Source organism: Maylandia zebra, linkage group LG2, assembly GCF_041146795.1.
Source record: "Maylandia zebra isolate NMK-2024a linkage group LG2, Mzebra_GT3a, whole genome shotgun sequence".
Classification (NCBI taxonomy): domain Eukaryota; kingdom Metazoa; phylum Chordata; class Actinopteri; order Cichliformes; family Cichlidae; genus Maylandia; species Maylandia zebra.
The window spans coordinates 4,829,737-4,847,249 of record NC_135168.1 but is presented as its reverse complement, the minus strand read 5'-3'; the positions used below and the strand labels follow the sequence as shown (position 1 = coordinate 4,847,249).

Here is a 17,513-nt window from a genome sequence, read left to right as displayed (position 1 = left end):
CACTAGTGAATCAAAGAAAGTCTGTATGCTTTCTGAGAGTGAGAGGTGAACGTCAGACAGTTCTTAGAAAATGTAGTTTCTCTTTAAGCTTTTAACGTCTCTTTTACCCCCATTTGTCTAAAACTACTTGACAGCCCTTCATGTCAGAGGTTTATTACCTGTGCAGGATGGAGCACATGGTCTCAGTCAGGCTGGACATGATCACTCCTACAGGAAGTAAATGTGATTTTATTTCACCTGTGAAATGATGAAAAACAGCAGAATAGCTCACGCTAACAAACGGGTGTTGAAATGTTTCATTTTCTGCTGTTTCACAGGTCAAAAAGGGCGTCGAAGCAAACTGAAGCTGAGCTGCTGCTGCTGTTGTAGTGCAGCATCTGCTGTGTGCTTCATCAGAGAACCTTCTGTACACAGCAGACAGAGGCTGCTGCCACTGAAGTCCATCTGCTAGAGAGCTTTAAACACTGGTTATTGAAGTGGCTTTGATGATACTGATACACAGTCTTTGCTGCTGTCACAGGACAGGGATCCACCAGGGAGTAGTTGTCAGGATAAAGAGCCTTCGCTTCTCTAAATATAAACTGGATACTTGTAGGAAACTTTGGGAAGCAGCATTTTTCCTCATATCGTCTAAACTGAAGTTAGCTCAGGTGCTTCTTCCATACTTGCTCTGCAGAAAGCCAAAGAGTTTGGAGCTCTGCAAACATTTGCAGCACAGCTGGATGTTTGTAACTTTGGTCACCTCTGTATCATCCCTCAGATTCTTTCTGCACAGCTTTGAAACCACGACAGCACGAGTGATGCTGAGGAGACGTCCAGTTTAAACAGACCTTTATTCCTGGAACACAAACACATGAAGTGATGCTGCTAAAGAAGAACATTTAATCGCACTAATGAATCAAGCATCTGTATGTTTGTCTGTCAGTCTGTCAACAGTTCCTCTGATCGACTTCAGACTTGGTGGGTGTTTTGTTTTTGCAGCGGTCAAAGTCGATCAGCGTGTTGCTTTGTCTGCTGTAAATCTGCCTGTACAAAGGGAAACATGCATGTTTTAGATGCAAACTCACAACATGGCTGCATTTTTGTGATTATGTGTATTTTATATTGATTTATTCTATTATGTTTTGTATATGAATCTTTACAAGTGTGTCGATACAAAGGCTTGATTAAAACAAAGGTCTCAGCTGTGCTGTTAGGGATGCTCTCATATTTGTTTCAAATGTAACAAATCAAAGGATTTCAGGCTTTTCATCCTTTTTATTTGTTTGGTTCTAACAGCAGCTGGATAAAAACATGCAGGTGATGAATATAATTGTGTGATATTATGAGCATTGTGAATAAAGAAAGAGCAGAGATAGTAAAAAGGAAACAGGTGATGGACGTGAGATTTTCAGAACAAAAGCTCCTCAGTGAGACGATCACCTGGACACAAGGTCAGGCAGCTGGGACTCATCTAGAGAGCAAAATGGAAAAGTGATCTGTGCAGAACATCACTGTTGATTGCAGTTATTTACATCAGACTTCTTCTCTGAGATAAGAGCACCATTTGTGGGAAAGATGACAGTATTTCCAGGCTGGATGCTGTTTGCAGGGAGAACTGAATGAAAGTCTCCTGCACCTCAGCGCTGAGGTCCACACCTGTGAACACAGATGAGGTCAATCTGCTGCAGCACGTAGAGCTTTACTGATCAGCAGGTTCAAAGGATTCAGCAGAGCGTAGAGTCAGAGCTAAATGCCACATCACCATAGAGTTTGTTAACAACAGCTTTCTTTGCCCTTTGTCTCGATGGACTGAATCAGGGATACTCGTCATACTTCACCTCAACCACGTCACTGAGAGACCCCAGCCTGACACAGCAGCAGAGATGATGAAAGCAGAAACAGCAAACAGATGCTTCAGTTGTGTTTCTCTCTGTGTGTGCGCTCACGCCCACTTGTGTGTGTGAACTTTCCACGTACCTCAGCTTGTTTCTCCAACATGAGCCATCAGGGCTGAAAAACATCACTAACACATGAATTCTTTCTCTTTTTGTTATCACCTGTGATCATGTGTCTCATGTTTCTGTCATTCACCAGTTCTTGTAGAGTTACGTGTAACTAGACTTCTGTGGGACGTAAATGATTGTTTTGTATGCAGATCTGTACAAAGGATGGAAACACTTGATTACAAAGGAGATCTCAGCTGTGTTGTTGTGGATGGACTTCAACGTATTTGTTAAAAAAGAGAATAAAGCAAAGTGTTTTAGCTGTTTGGGAGTTTTTGTTTGATTCGATTCAGTTTTATTTCTATGGAGTCAAATAATAACAAAGGCTCTAGAACAGCCCTGAGTTTGTCCAGGTGACACTCCTCTGAAGAACAAAGACAAAGAGGAAGAAGGGGATTCGTTTTCAAGTCTTGTTTCTTTCAAAATAAAAGCTGAAATGTTTTGGAAGCATGATAATATTTCAGCCAGGATGCCGTCTCCAAGGAGACCTGCACCTCAGCGCTGAGCTCCACATCACGCCCTGTGAAAGCACAGATATAAATCTGCTGCAGTGAGAAGAACTTTACCCAACACAAGTGTAGAAGTAGACATTTGACTTTACCTACAACCTGTTAACAACAAAGCTTTCATTGCCTCTGCTGTTGATGTCATGTAGGACTAATCATACTTCACATCAGCCATGCACACGTCAGAGGATCTCCAGGCTTTCAGTGATAAAGCCAAGCAGATGATGTGAACATAGCAATAGTAAAACATGCATCATAATCAGCTGTATGTGTCGACTATGTGGCACCTCAGTCTTGTTGGCATGAAGAAAAGTTGTGTAACATGTAGCATAAGGGCTGCAAAGACATCATGTAGACAGCAGTCGTCTGTTAGTCGTAACGTATCTCCTGTTAAAGAGTTAAATGTGCGTTCTCCATCTCTGTCCTCTCACAGCTCGCCGTACACCAACTCCAGCTGTGGTAACCATGGCTGTGCCCATCAACACGCTGAAGCTGAGACGCCACCCGTCACTATGGCGACTCCAATAGGGTTACCTGTCAGCTGTGGACGCATGAAAGGAAAACAGCAGAAACACAGACATGTTTACTGGAACATTTCCTATTGACAGCTTTATGGAAAAGTGGGTTTAAACACTTTTCTGTTTTATTTTGTTTATTTATGGATTTATTGTGAAAGGAATTTCAAAGTTTTAATTTGACCTTTCCCCTGTTTTTCATACAGACTGGAGACGAATGGATGGTGCTTTCTTTGTTTGTCTAAAGATAATGAATAAAACTCTACACACATCTTAAACCACCCTCCTTTCTATATATTTTGTTATATAAATGGAAAGTATATAAGACACAAACTGAGCTTATATGATACTAAGGACCCTGGAGGTCAGTCCACCTTTATAATTCAGCACAGCCTGGAGTCTCTTAGTCAAGCTTGTTTGTGTTTTCTGTGAGGAAGTTTTCAGCAGCAGCTCTTTTCTTGGATGTTGGTTCCCTTTGTTTCCATCCTCTGTTAAGATGTTTCAGTAATGTTGAGGTCTGGGGAGGCCAATCCATGGCTGACGTCCTGTGATGCTGCATTAGCAGTTTGTTCATAGTGAAAAATGAAGCCACTGCCAATCAGACATTTGCACAGTGGATCAACTTCTGATGGTACTGTCCTGAATTCCACACCTATAATATGTTTGCACGTACTGATGAATATGTGCAGCTGATTTTCAGTCCAGTTCCTGTGTGACAGACGCCAGTCTTTCTGCCTGTGTCCTTCCTTAACAATAGAGCCATCCTTCCACTGAGACTGTTTCTGATGAGGCTTCACTGAGCAGTAGATGGATCCCTCAGCTCATCTAATCGTCCTATTTCTAACACATGACTGTCAGAAACTGTTAATCTGCTGCAGCTCTTTAACTCCTCCACTTCTTTTTTTGTAATCTCTTAGTTTCCTCATCTTTTAAGGTGGCACTGCACACCAGATCCAAAGTCAACATGCTGTTATATGATGGAGTTGAACCTGTAATGGAGTTTGATTTAAACCAATCAGCAATTAAGTGAATGATGATGAGCAAAGATGGTGGAGGTGGTGGATGAAGACCCGGACAGCTGTGGTTGGCTCCTCGTATAGAGCAGAGTGAGGTTGTGTCTGCACATTATTATAAAACCATGGTCACCATATATTTTAGCTGCAGACAATAACATGATTTCTTTGCTGTGGTGATTTTATTCCACTTTGGTAAAATGGAAAACCATCATTTCTTGCTGTAATTCACACATTATTCCAAGAGCCTCAACACAAGCCTTGTAGTCCGACCATATATAGACAAATCAATAGTTGTGTTTGTAACAGCTCATGAACATGAATCGTTCCACATTACTTTAAAATCATTGTAAACTAAACTGGAATAAATGAGTGTTTATATATAGTTTTGTCTCAGCTGTTCATACACAGTGTTTCAGTTCTTATCAGAGTCCCACCGTCTCACTGTGGTGAACCTTTAGCTCTGTTGGAAGCGTGTTGTTAGACCAGGTTTCCCTCATTTAAAAATAATCTCTCAGTAGAAATGGACATGATGTCTAAGACATAGAAATGCTTATTATGGGTTCACTTGATGTCACTGAAAAGATGCACATGGGTAACGTGCAGGCCATCCAGCTCCGAGGTTTATCTCCTCACCTCGAGTCTGCGACACTCTCTCCGTGTCCTCTCAGATAAGGGCGCGCACATTTCTGCACGATCTTCTAAATTACAAAGAGCGATTCACAAAACAGAAGCTCACAAAACACTCATCACAAACCAAAAATGGCTCCACTGAGCGTCAAACTGTCACCAGAATTACTGATAATCTAAAGACTCACAGAACTCATTTTGTCTCATTGTGTCTTAGTTTGAGACATAAGTGCATGATCATAATACTGTGTAGTTAGATGAGACAGAGCTGATGCTTGCTCTTAATTATCCTCTTCATGTTTCCCGAGCCTCAGCAGTGGAAGCTACCATGGATAGAAAGACTATGACTCATGTTACGTTCCCCTGGGGGGGGTCTAGGCGGTGAGGGGGAAGTAACAAAAGTGACCGGGTCAGAAAAAGGAGTCAAGAGGCGAAACAGTTAAATAAAACAGTTTTATTGAAGTAATTAAACTAAAAGAGGTGACCGAATACTTATTTTCCACCCTGATTTACGAATAAATTCTTTACAAATCCTACCATGTGGATTCATGGATTTTTTTTTCACATTCTGTCTCTCACAGTTGAAGTGTACCTCTGGTGCAAATTACTGACCTCTGTCATCATTTTAAGTGGGGGAACTTGCACAATTGGTGGCTGACTAAATACTTTTTTGCCCCACTGTACATACGTCAAATCAAAACCACAATGACTTTTAACACAGTTTGAAAAGAACATTATCTCTATCTTCATGGCAGATGTTTCCTGTCAACCTTTTGACTGCCGCTTCTCCAAAACCACAGACCATGCTCTGCAGTAAGATACCACTTCTGCACGCCCGCAGTTGCAAGCAAACATGATTAACCTCTCACCTATAACTGAATGTATCTACTATGTGTGTGTGTGTGTGTGTCACGACCTCACTTGGCACTCTGTGTCACCTCTCACCTACTAACGCTCGCAGTCAAACAGAGGCCACTCTCACATGTGTTAGCAGTTTACTAAAACTATATATGTAGTATATTGAATAAATGTTTTAATCAAGAACCTCTACTAGAAGCTTAATAACAGAATATAAAAGTATAAAAGATAATAATGAACAACCTGGTTATTCAAATAGCATCATCCAAACAGCTCCTCAGAATCAGCTGCACTTACACTCTGCTTTTAGTTTCACTTTTGCAAAAGCACGCTCTGCAAACCTGCAGTTTCCTGTCAAGACTTTGCACAGAGTGTCCTCAGAATCAACAGAATCAGCCCATACACACTTAAGATTATAACAAGCATTCAAAAGCATTTAAGATCATAGATTCAACTCAACAGTTTAAAGTGGTTATAACTGCACCTGTAGTAAAGGCTAATTGGGTACCAAAATGTTTAAACATCTGAATGCAATATCAATGCTGTAGATTATATTATTAATGCAATGGTAATGATGATGATTATTAACAGTAGCAACAAAATAATTTCCCTGATCTCCACATTATATAGGTTATAGTATGTTATATATAAACGTAGCTGAAGCAGTTTCATTTGTAGCTTCACGCTGCACTTCACATGTTTGTCCACCAGATGGCAGCACAGAGGCCTGTGTTGGAAAGCTTTGAGTAATGAAGCGTTTTCAATCCAAGCTTCAGAAAGCTTCATGTGGTCATCAAGGAAGCAACCAGGAAATATCTGCTGTGTGTAAAAACAGCAACACAAGAATCCAGGATGAAGACAAGAAAGTCAAAGCTCACAAAACAGGTGGAGCTAATTTTGTGACGTGTTTCTGTAAAAACACCACAGAAGTGAATCATCAAAGTTTCCATGTGAGCTGATGATGCTGCTGCAGAGTTTCTGTGAACCTCCTGTGACCCCGCCTCCTCATACAGAGACATCTGATTGCTCTTCAAACTGCATCACGTGGACACATGTGATTGTGTGTTGTAGTATTGATCCCAATGCTGGTATCAGTCCTGGATCAATAACACTGGATGGATGCGTTCAGCATGGAGCCCTGAGCTGTGTTACAGACAAACATGGAAACTGACAGGTCTGTGTCATTCACAGTCTGTAACACTTCTAAACAACAGAGGCTGACCCAAGTGCCTCAGAGCCAGGCACGCTCACATCACAGCTCTCTAAATAAGCCAGTTTCAAAATAAGAGCTGAAAGCTGTGTTTGCTTGTGTTAGCTTATTATTGTGGAGACTAACATTCAGTGATCATGTGTTCAGACTCATAATGATTACTCTCAGAAATCCTGATCTTTGTATTTACTGTGTGTTGGATCAATAACTGAGATTCATGGTATCACACAGCTGTGCTGCTGCTGATGTCAGCACATCTGGAACAATACGAGGTATCTGCTACCAGACTGAGCAGGACGTGAGACCTGTGGACTGTTTAAAGCTGTCCCTCCACAGCTCACTCAGACCTGATCCACACCTCAGTGATATTCTCTGACTTCCTCAGTAGAGACAGAAACCATTCAGATCTGGGACCATCAGCTGACTGATGATGTCACACAGACTGTGTTTTTCAGGAACAGTGATTCTGATGTGAGCCTGCTAGCTGACAGCAGACCTGATGAAAGCACATGTTCACATCTGTGAGGACAGACTGGACTCTTTGACTGCACCTTGGTTCTCCTCAGAGGTCTGTACAGGAGCATGTCCACCCCCACTGAAGATCTCAGTCACTGTGAAACATAGAAAGCTGCTTGTGTGGCCTCTGCCTCACATGTAGATACAGCTACAGGTTTCTCTGTCAGTCAGACTGAAACAGTGTCCTGATGCTGCATCATTCAGCTCTGTGCCCCAGTCAGCATCACTGGGAGCTACCAGTGTTTCTGCCCTTTTCCTGTAACACTACACTCAGCACAGGCTCAGCTGGTATCCAGTGTTGGACTTTGGCTTCAGCTGCTGTGATAGATCCTCTAACATAGATCAGCTCTGCTACATGTTGTTAGATAAGTGCAGCTGCTGTCATGTCCTGATGTTTCTCTGGCTCAGCAGCTTCTCCATCAGAGGTTCACATGGAGCTGATCCAGTATCTCCAGTAACTGTGTTCTGTGCCTCACTGGTTCATCCTTCTGTCTGTGTGACGTCAGTCAGATGTTGAAGTTAAACTCTGTAATCTTCACTGTGTCACAGAGTTCAGTGAGTCCCGTTATTCACAGTATCAATCAGATCATCAGAGAACAGCTGATCAGCAATCAGTGGTGCCAACAGCGCCTCCTGTGGTGAGAGGATGCAATAATGCAATGTAGCATTTTTCCACTCAACACTTGCAGTCATGGAAACTGTCTGTTGGATCTGTGTGACGTTGCTTTCTTGGTTAGAGTTCCTCACAAATGTCCAGATGATTCTTCTAATGAGGCGTCGACCATGTTTGCAGCTCTTTGGAAGAAAACGTCGCCCTTTGCCATCCTTACTTTTCTTTGACTTCTTCAAATGCAGCTGAACTCCAGCTGGTATTTTCTTGGACTTTGCAGCTGTTTCTGGTCATCAGTTCATTCCTGCAAACCTCTGAAGCTGAACAACAATGATGCTGCATTGCTGGCTGATCCCAAAAGGTTGATTCTGTTCATCTGGACGTTTTCAGAAACGTTTGCTCACTGATCAGGTGACTTCTTCAGTCTCAGCTGACTGCAGCTTTACAAGCTTACAAACAGCACATTTGCACAATGACTGAAAGCAGCAGCACCTGATATATATGATACTAATATAATACATATACATATATAATCCATACTAATGATGAAGGAACTGAGCTCACAGTCCATTGTTCATTCAGTGAACTACTCAGTTTATTTTGGGCCTCAGAAATGCTCACTCTGTTTGTACATCACTGTCAGCAATAGACTCATTCTGCTGTGTGGACAGGAACACATGTGACATCACTTCCTGTTTGTTTGTGACTGAAGAAGTTTACAAGGAATCATTTAGAAGAGTTTCAAACATCAACTGATTGAATCCATGAATCTGAAAACGTGTTTGTGAGTGAAAGAGACAGACATGTACAGACTGAACTATCTGTTCAACAGTCAGAGTGTTTCTGTAACAGGAGACACTCTTTACACTCCACTCAGCACAGGGACACTGAGGAACCACGAGACCAGAGAAACCTAAACCCAGGATAAAGAGTTTGAGTGAATGTGGTGTTGAAGGTGTGGAGGTGGATCAGAGTGTCAGAGGAGACTCTGTAGAAGGACAGAGTGCCAGCAGGACAGTCCACATACACTGCTGCTCTGTTAGAGACAGAGGAGGAGGAGGAGGAGGAGGAGATGAATGTTTGTCTATTATTGTGCCAGACATAACCAGGACCACCATCAGAGCAGCTCAGACTCCAGGACTGATCATTCCATCCAAACACACAGTCATAACTGTCTCCTTTCCTTCTGATGCTTCTGTAACTCACTGATATATCAACGTCTCCTCTCCACTCGACCTCCCAGTAACAGCGACCAGTCAGACCATTTCTACACAGCAGCTGATAAACATCAAATCTGTCTGGATGATGAGGATATGACTGAACCTCCTCCACACGTGTCACCTTCCTGTTGTTGTCAGACAGTTGGAGCTTTGTGTTCACTGTGTTTGTGTCGATTGTGAGTTGACAGGAATCTGATGGAGAGAACAAACACAATCCAGCTGCAGTTATTGATCCATCATCTGTTCATTGATTGACACTTTGATGATGACTCCTGACATGATGAAGATGGTTGAATGTGTGCTGCTTTGTTTTCATGAATCCCATTAAAAACACACTTACACTTCCTCAGACCTGGTCTCAACCATCGGACTCCAGCAGGCTCCACCCTGAAAGGAGGAGGGGGGTCAGAGCAGCACAGTCAGCATGCACACATGGACATTACATGGCTCTCACACACACACTGTTACACACTGAGCTCAAAGCTCGGCTCCACTGTTTTATTCAAAGAAATCTACATTTATTTATCAGCACATTTAAAAACAGCTTGAGCCAAAGTGCTGCACAGAGTAGAGAGAAAATAGGAAACATACACAGTAATGACTATAAAGACTGGTCAGGATTGAAAGCTACAGAGTACAAATGTGTTTCCAACCGGCTTTTAAAAATGTCCAGTGTTGGTGACGACCTGATGTGAAGGGCGACTGTTCCAGAGTTTGGCTGCAGCCATCGATAAAGCTCACCTCTGTTTTTACGTCTAGTTCTGGTCAGAAGCTGCTTATCTGCAGACCTGAGGGCTCCACTTGGATTCTTTTGTTAAAGAGAGATAAGATGGAGCCAATCCATTCACAGATTTAAAGACAACCAGATCTGGAAGTGGATTCTACCACGTACTGGTAACCAGTGGAAAAAGCTGGTGATGGGTCGTCTAGCACAGACCCACCGCTGGAACCAGACAATTGATGAGGGAGAGAACTGTGACAGCGCCGTTCCTTCACTTGACCTCAGTCGCTCTCGTCTGCTCCCTCGTAACACTGCTCTTTATTGAGCTTCCATGAATATGCACAAGTTCATTATGACGTCTTACACAGGTATGAACAAAGAGTACCAGTCTGTGCATAGTGTGTGTGTGTGTGTGTGTGTGTGTGTGTGTGAGTGTCTGTGCATAGTGTGTGTGTGTGTGTGTGTCTGTGCATAGTGTGTGTGTGTGTGTGTGTGTCTGTGTGTCTGTCTGTGTGTGTGTGTGTCTGTGCATAGTGTGTGTGTGTGTGTGTGTGTCTGTGTGCGTGTCTGTGTGCATGTGTGTGTGTGTGTGTGTGTGTCTGTGTGTGTGTGTGTGCGTGTGTGTGTGTGTGTGTGTCTGTGTGCGTGTGTGTCTGTGTGCGTGTGTGTGCGTGTGTGTGTGTGTGTGCGTCTGTGTGTGTGTGTGTGTGCGTGTGTGTGTGTTTGTGTGTGTGTGTGTGCATAGTGTGTGTGTGTGTGTGCATAGTGTGTCTGTGTGTGTGTGTGTGTGTGTGTGTGTGTGCGTCTGTGTGTGTGTGTGTGTATAGTGTGTGTGTGTGTGTGTGTGTGTGTGTGTGTGTGCATAGTGTGTGTGTGTGTGTGCATAGTGTGTCTGTGTGTGTGTGTGTGTGTGTGTGTGTGTGTGTGTGTTCCAGATGTGACCCTGTGACCCCAAAGCTGGTGCTAAGAGTCCAGCGGTCCCCCTAACAAAGGGCTCTTATACTTAACCAGACACAGAGTAGGTGTCCTCCTACACCAGGGGTCCCAAACTCGCGGCCCGCGGGCCAATTGCGGCCCGCAGGACGATAGTTTTTGGCCCCACCTTAATATGAAAATGTAATGTTAGTTTGATAATGTATGACACTTTACAGTGTTGTGGGCGGAGCTGAATTAACCCACCAATCAGGGTGGGGTATGGATCTCAGGGGACACCAGCCGGGCTTGATGCAAGCAGGGAAACATTTCTCAATGAGTCAAAGTTCCAGCAGCGTTGCCCTGGAGTGTTTCTTTCTTTCCTGTGCCTGGCTGGCTTCCTCCTTTCTATTGGGCAAACGCCGACATTCGCCCCAGCGCGCTGCGTTCACAACACTTCAAAAAAAGTTGTTTTTTTAAGTTGCTGCCCAGCGGGACATTATACGTATATAGATTTATACACACATCAGTGGGATTTAAAGTTATTTTTCCACAGAGAGAGATCTCATATTAACTCTCACAGTGATGCGTAGGCGGCGGGATAAAAGAAAAGTCATGAACTCAATGCAGCCCAATTTAGTCTGCAGTCACATAGCGACACCTGTTCATCGGCAACAACAGTCCCCGGTAACCCGGACTAATTATAGGGTCGCACCGTAATTTGTGGCTCCATGTTTTTATTTGCATCACTGCGTTTGCATTGCAGCAAACATGAACATTACATATATTTCAATATAATGTAAAAGCAGTCAAAACAACTAACATCAGAAACAGCTGATGTTATTTGTTATATGTCACGGTGTCATTTCCGCTTCTTTCTCCTGTAACAACAGCCCGGCGCCGTGAGCAGTCGCCTTTTTTGCGCTCGCTATCCCTGCACTTTCTACCATCTGCAAACGCCACGGTGTTCGTGTCGTCATGAAAGACATGAACATCGAGCGTAAAAACAAAGGAGACTGCTACCGGCTTTTTATCTGCCCATCGCCGTGCTACGGTTGCAAGAAAAAGAAGCAGAAATGACGTTCTCTACGCGTTGAGACGTTCCCCGTCCGTCGGCTAAACGCTTGATTGAAACTTCAATGCGACAGTGACACCAAGTAGAATTATAAATGTCACATAGCCCCAAACATGTCTTTTTCAAAGCCTGCGGTGAAGAGAAAGGTTGGTGATGAGCACCGACAATTTCAGGAAAAGTGGGAAATGCAATATTTCTTTGTTGAGCACAGGGGCACCCCGACCTGTCTTATTTGCACAGAGAAAGTTGCGCTGCACAAGGAATACAATTTGAAACGTCATTACACAACTAGACATGCTGAGCTGGATGCAAAATACCAGGGAGACGAGAGAGCGAACCGGGTTGCCAGTCTTAAAACAGATCTACTGAGGCAGCAAGATTTCTCCAAGAAAGCAACCAAAGAGAATAATGCAGCAGTCGGAGCCACGTGGTTAGTGAGATGATTGCTAAAGCAGGGAAGCCATTCACAGAAGGTGCATTTGTCTAAAAGTGCATATTGCAGGCTGCAAATATAGTCTGTCCGGGAAAGAAAGGTCAGTTTAGCAACATCAGCCTTTCTGCCAACACCGCAGCAGATCGCATTTCTGACCTGTCAAGTGACATTTATGACCAACTGTGTGAGAAAGCCAAATGTTTCAGTGTATACTCAGTCGCTCTTGATGAGACCACAGACATCACCGACACTGCCCAGCTCCCAATGTATGTCCGTGGTGTTGATGACAGTTTTGAAGTGATGGAGGAGCTGCTCACAGTAATTCCAATGCATGGCCAGACCACCGCTCAGCAGATATTTACAAGCTGTGTGATGCCATTGAGAATGTTGGTTTGCCATGGAAGAGGTTTGTTGGAATAACAACAGATGGAGCGCCATCAATGACAGGGAGGAAACATGGACTGGTGGCACAAAACAAACTGGAAGAGGAAGGCGTGGAGGAGGCCATTGCTCTGCACTGCATCATCCATCAGCAGGTCCTTTGCAGCAAATGCCTGAAGTTTGACAATGTGATGTCTATTGTTGTGAAATGCATCAACCAAATCAGATCCAGGGGCTTAAAGCACCGAAGGTTCTGTGCTTTTTTAGAGGAAATGGAGTCAGAATATGGGGATGTGCTCGACTTCACTGAGGTACGTTGGCTCAGCAGGGGAAATGTATTAAAGAGACTTTTTGAGTTGAGAGCAGAAGTGAAGCCTTCATGGAGAAGGATGGAGTTAGTGTTCCTGTGCTAACTGATCCCAAATGGCTCATGGACTCAGCTTTTCTTGTTGATATGACACATGAGCTTAATGTACTGAACAAGACGTTACAAGGCCAGGGGCAACTTGTCAGTGCTGCCTATGACAACGTGAGAGCATTCTCCACAAAACTGGCGCTCTGGAAAGCTCAGCTCTCTCAGACAAACCTTTGCCATTTCCCAGCATGCAAGGCACTCGTGGATGCAGGCACACCATTCAGTGCTGACGAGTATGTTGATGTCATTTTGAGGCTACAGGAGGAATTTGATCACAGGTTTGCTGACTTCAAGACACACAGAGCCACCTTTCACATTTTTGCGGACCCCTTCTCCTTTGATGTGCAAGATGCCCCTTCTGTGCTTCAAATGGAGCTCATTGAGCTGCAGTGCAACTCTGAACTCAAAGCAAAGTTCAGGGAGGTGAGTGGAAAAGCAGACAAGCTTGGACAATTTTTGAGAGACTTGAGCCCTAGTTTCCCTCGGCTTTCCCGAATGTTCAAGCGGACCATGTGCCTTTTTGGTAGCACATACTTGTGCCAAAAGCTCTTCTCCACTTTGAACTTCAATAAGTCCAAGTACAGGTCCAGACTTACGGATGATCATCTTCAAGACATACTGAGGGTCGCAACTGCTTCCTCCCTCAGGCCAAATCTGGCTCGGCTATGCGAGAGGAAACGCTGCCAGGTCTCTAGCAGCAAGGAGTAGGCAAGAGAAGCCATGTTCAGAAGAACAGTTCATTTTCTACAGTGTTCCATTCATGTTCAGAAGAAGGTTATAGAACTGTTAATACAGACATTTCAATCTAAACAATGCAGATATAGAAGACTGAAAGAAAAACACAAGTTCACTGACTAAAAATATCTTATTATTATTTTATTTATGTATTACAGATTGATTTATTTTCTTATTAATTCTTAATTTGTTTATTCATTTTTCATATTTTGTGTTAAAAAATAAAAATAAAGAGATTTGAGAAGATTGGAATTTTTTAACCATGCCTTTCTTGTAGAAAACCTAATGCGGCCCAGCCTCACCCAGACTCTGCCTGCAGCGGCCCCCAGCTAAATTGAGTTTGAGACCCCTGTCCTACACCATAAATCAGTAAGAGAGGGTACGACCTCTCTCACGGCCCCAAGTGGTGTGTGCATGCCAGAGCACTCTGGAAGTCACACAGAGTCTTTACAGACTACTAAGGATCAAACCTCTATCATTATGCAATCAATTATACAACTCTAAGCATATATGAGTAAATATTTCTAAGCATCAATCAACAATATAAACCTTACAGCTGGTTTTAATAACAGAATTCATTTGTTTCTCAAATGAGAAAGAGCTATCGAGAAACACTCCTAAATCTTTAGTTCTGAACTTTTCCAGTGGGCCAAGGTCAACATTATTAGATAATGCTAATTCTTTTCCCTTACATTATAACAATGTGAGGAGTTAATGCTAAGTATACTGCCATTAGCGGCTAATTCTAATTAGGGGTGAATAATTATTAGTAGCTAATGCTAATATCGTTTTCTCTTCCCTTTTAACAATGTGAACAACTAGTGCTAGGTAGGCTGATGCTAGCAGCTAATGCTAATTTGACGTGAATTAGCATTATATTAGTGAGGAGTTAATGCTAAGTAGGCTGCCATTAGTGGCTAATGCTAATTTTAGATGAAAAAGCATTAGCAGCTAATGCTCATATTGTTTTCCTTTGCTTTGTAAGAACGACAGCAGCTAATGATACGAAGTCTACCATTATTAACAATTGTTAATTTGATGTAAATTAGCATTATCTGGTAATGGTAACCCTTTTCCCCTGCATTATAACTATGTCAGGAGTTAATGCTAACTAGGCTTCCATTAGGGGCTAACTCTAATTAGGTGAATAATTATTAGCAGCTAATGCTAATATTGTTTTCCCTTCCCTTTTAACAATGTGAGCAGCTAATTCTAATTTGATGTGAATTAGCATTATATTAGTGAGCAGTTAGTGCTAAGTAGGCTGCCATTATTAACTAATGCTACTTTGACGTGAATTAGCATTATGTGCTAATACTAATACTGTTTTCCCTTACTTTTTAACAATGTGAGCGGCTAATTCTAAGTACGCTCTTGTAAATAGCTAATTCTAATTTAGTGTGAATTAGCATTATTCAATAATGCTAACACTGTTTTCTCTTACTTGTTAAAAATGATAGTAGCTAATACTAATACTCTTTTCCGTTGGGTAACAACGATGTGAGGAGTTAATGCTAAGTAGGCTGCTTTTAGAGGCTTATTCTAATTAGGGCTGAATAATTATTAGTAGCTAATGCTAATACCGTTTTCTCTTTCCTTATAACAATATGAGCAGCTAATGCTAATTTGATGTGAATTAGCATTATATTAGTGAGGAGTTAATGCTAAGTAGGCTACCATTAGCAGCTAAAGCTAATTTGAGGTGAATAAGCATTAGTAGCTAACGCTAATACCCTTTTCTCTTGTGTTATAATGATGTGAGACGTTAATGCTAAATAGGCTTCCATGAGTGACTCCTTTCCCTTGCATTATAAAGATGTGAACAGTTTATGCTAAGTAAGCTGCCATTAGCAGCTAATGCTAATGTTTTCCCTTTCTTTATACAACTTGAGCAGCTATTGCTAAGTAGGCCACTTTTCTCTGCTAAAGATTTCTGTGACCATGATAGAAACTCTGATAAGCTAATGCTGCTAAGCTAATGCTGTTTATGGGCCCTGTTAGAATCAATATTTCATTCTCATTCTGTTGTTTGAGAACAATAACAGAAAAATGTGCACTTCAGAACAAATTTATTGTGAATTCAGCTGTGAATGTACAGTTTGTCATTATTTAAGCTTCCATTTCCAAATGTTAGCTGACACTTTATTAGGTACACTGGTATCTATATCAGGTACACCTGTGACCTAAATGTTCCTGCAAACAGACTCCTTGGGGACCCCTACATAAATATCCATGAACTATCCAGCTAGACTAGTGTGTCTGACCCTGAAAATATTCCTGCATGTGTGATTGTTCATGTGTCATCTGCAGGAAACAAACAGGAAGTGAGTGAAAGACACGGGAAATGTTTCCAGCTCTTCCTCCTCTATCAGATTTTCTCTCCATACCTGAGAGTGTCCAGTCTCCAGCCTGGATCCTTCAGTCCAGCCGACAGCAGCTTAATTCCTGAGGGACCTGGATGATTGTAGCTCAGGTCCAGCTCTCTCAGATGGGAGGGGATGGAGCTCAGAGCTGAGGCCAGAGAAGTACAGCCTTCCTCTGTGATCAGACATCCTGACAGACTGCAAACACACAAAACAACAATCAATCTGTCAACAGTTGTTTTCTCTTTGTCACAATAACATCTATCCATTTACATCCATTCAATGTAACTTTATTTATAAGTGACAATACCCAACAGACAACAACAGTCATCTGAAGCTGTTTAACAGTGTAAGGTGACCGCCTCCACTGTGAGCAGCACTTGGTGATGGTGGGAAGAAGAACTCCCTTTGACACAAAGATCCTCCCAGTGAAAACAGGCTCCAGGAGGAGCATCTACCATGACTGGTTGCAGGGTGAGGGGAAAGAGAAGAGATGAGCTCAGAGAGACAAGAACAAAACAGAGAGACAAAAGTTAAGGACATGCAGTAGTGACATATAAAAGCATCAGGAGTGAAAAGTGGGGAGAAGAAAGCAGAGCATCATGGGAAGTCCACCAACAGCCTGAGCCTATAGCAGCATAACTAAGGGATGGTTCAGGGTCACCTGATCCAGCTCGAACTATAAGCTTTATCAAAAAGGAAAGTTTGAAGCTGATCTTCAAAGTAGAGAGGGCGTCTGTCTCCTGAACTCAAACTGGGAGCTGCTTCCACACCCAGTCCAACATAGCCAGGCTTTCTTTGCTGCTTTGACAAAACCTCAAATCCCAGTCAGAGATGATGAGCATCATCACAGTGATGATCATTTCTCTGTAACCCAGGCTTTCTGCTTCAGGATCTGTGCACGCTCACAGAACAAGGAGACCTTTAAACATCATTTCACTAAATGGATGGACTGAGCTCAGCCTACAGATGAACTGGTGCCAGAGATCATAAAGAACATCAAACAGTCAAATTCAACACTTTAGATGGAAATATGAGATTGATGCTGCAGACAATCATGAACCTGCTGAATTCATGAACATCAAGAATGCAGCGAGTGGTAAAATAAAGATTTGACCTCAGTGTGCTCAGTGTTCCTGTCTATTCCTAACATATTCCTAACATGATAGCTGCACTTTAGAGCTCTAAAACTGGAACTGACACATGTTTAAACTCTACATGTTACTCAGTACATTCAGTTCTGACACTCGCCCACAGTCCAACAAAGGAAACATGGAGATCACATCAGTTTGTCACCAAAGTCTAATTATTAGGGCAACTTAACCTGTTATTATCTCGTTAACTCATTAACTGATTAACGTCAGCAATTATTTTAATCACAGTTTTTAAAATCATGATTATTGTGAAAGTGCTCA

General features: G+C 42.5%; 1 protein-coding gene across 1 annotated transcript in view; it reads right to left on the bottom strand.

Moving 5' to 3' along the window:
* Positions 1 to 8,716: 8,716 nt before the first annotated feature.
* Positions 8,717 to 17,513, bottom strand: part of LOC112434115 (NACHT, LRR and PYD domains-containing protein 12-like) — a 41,265-nt gene continuing 32,468 nt past the window's right edge. Inside the window, exons 8-11 of the mRNA XM_076876298.1 lie at positions 16,123 to 16,296; positions 9,404 to 9,450; positions 8,959 to 9,255; positions 8,717 to 8,730 (exon numbers count right to left, since the gene is read on the bottom strand). Coding sequence (XP_076732413.1) covers positions 8,717 to 8,730; positions 8,959 to 9,255; positions 9,404 to 9,450; positions 16,123 to 16,296 — 532 coding nt within the window. The remainder of the gene's footprint in view (positions 8,731 to 8,958; positions 9,256 to 9,403; positions 9,451 to 16,122; positions 16,297 to 17,513) is intronic.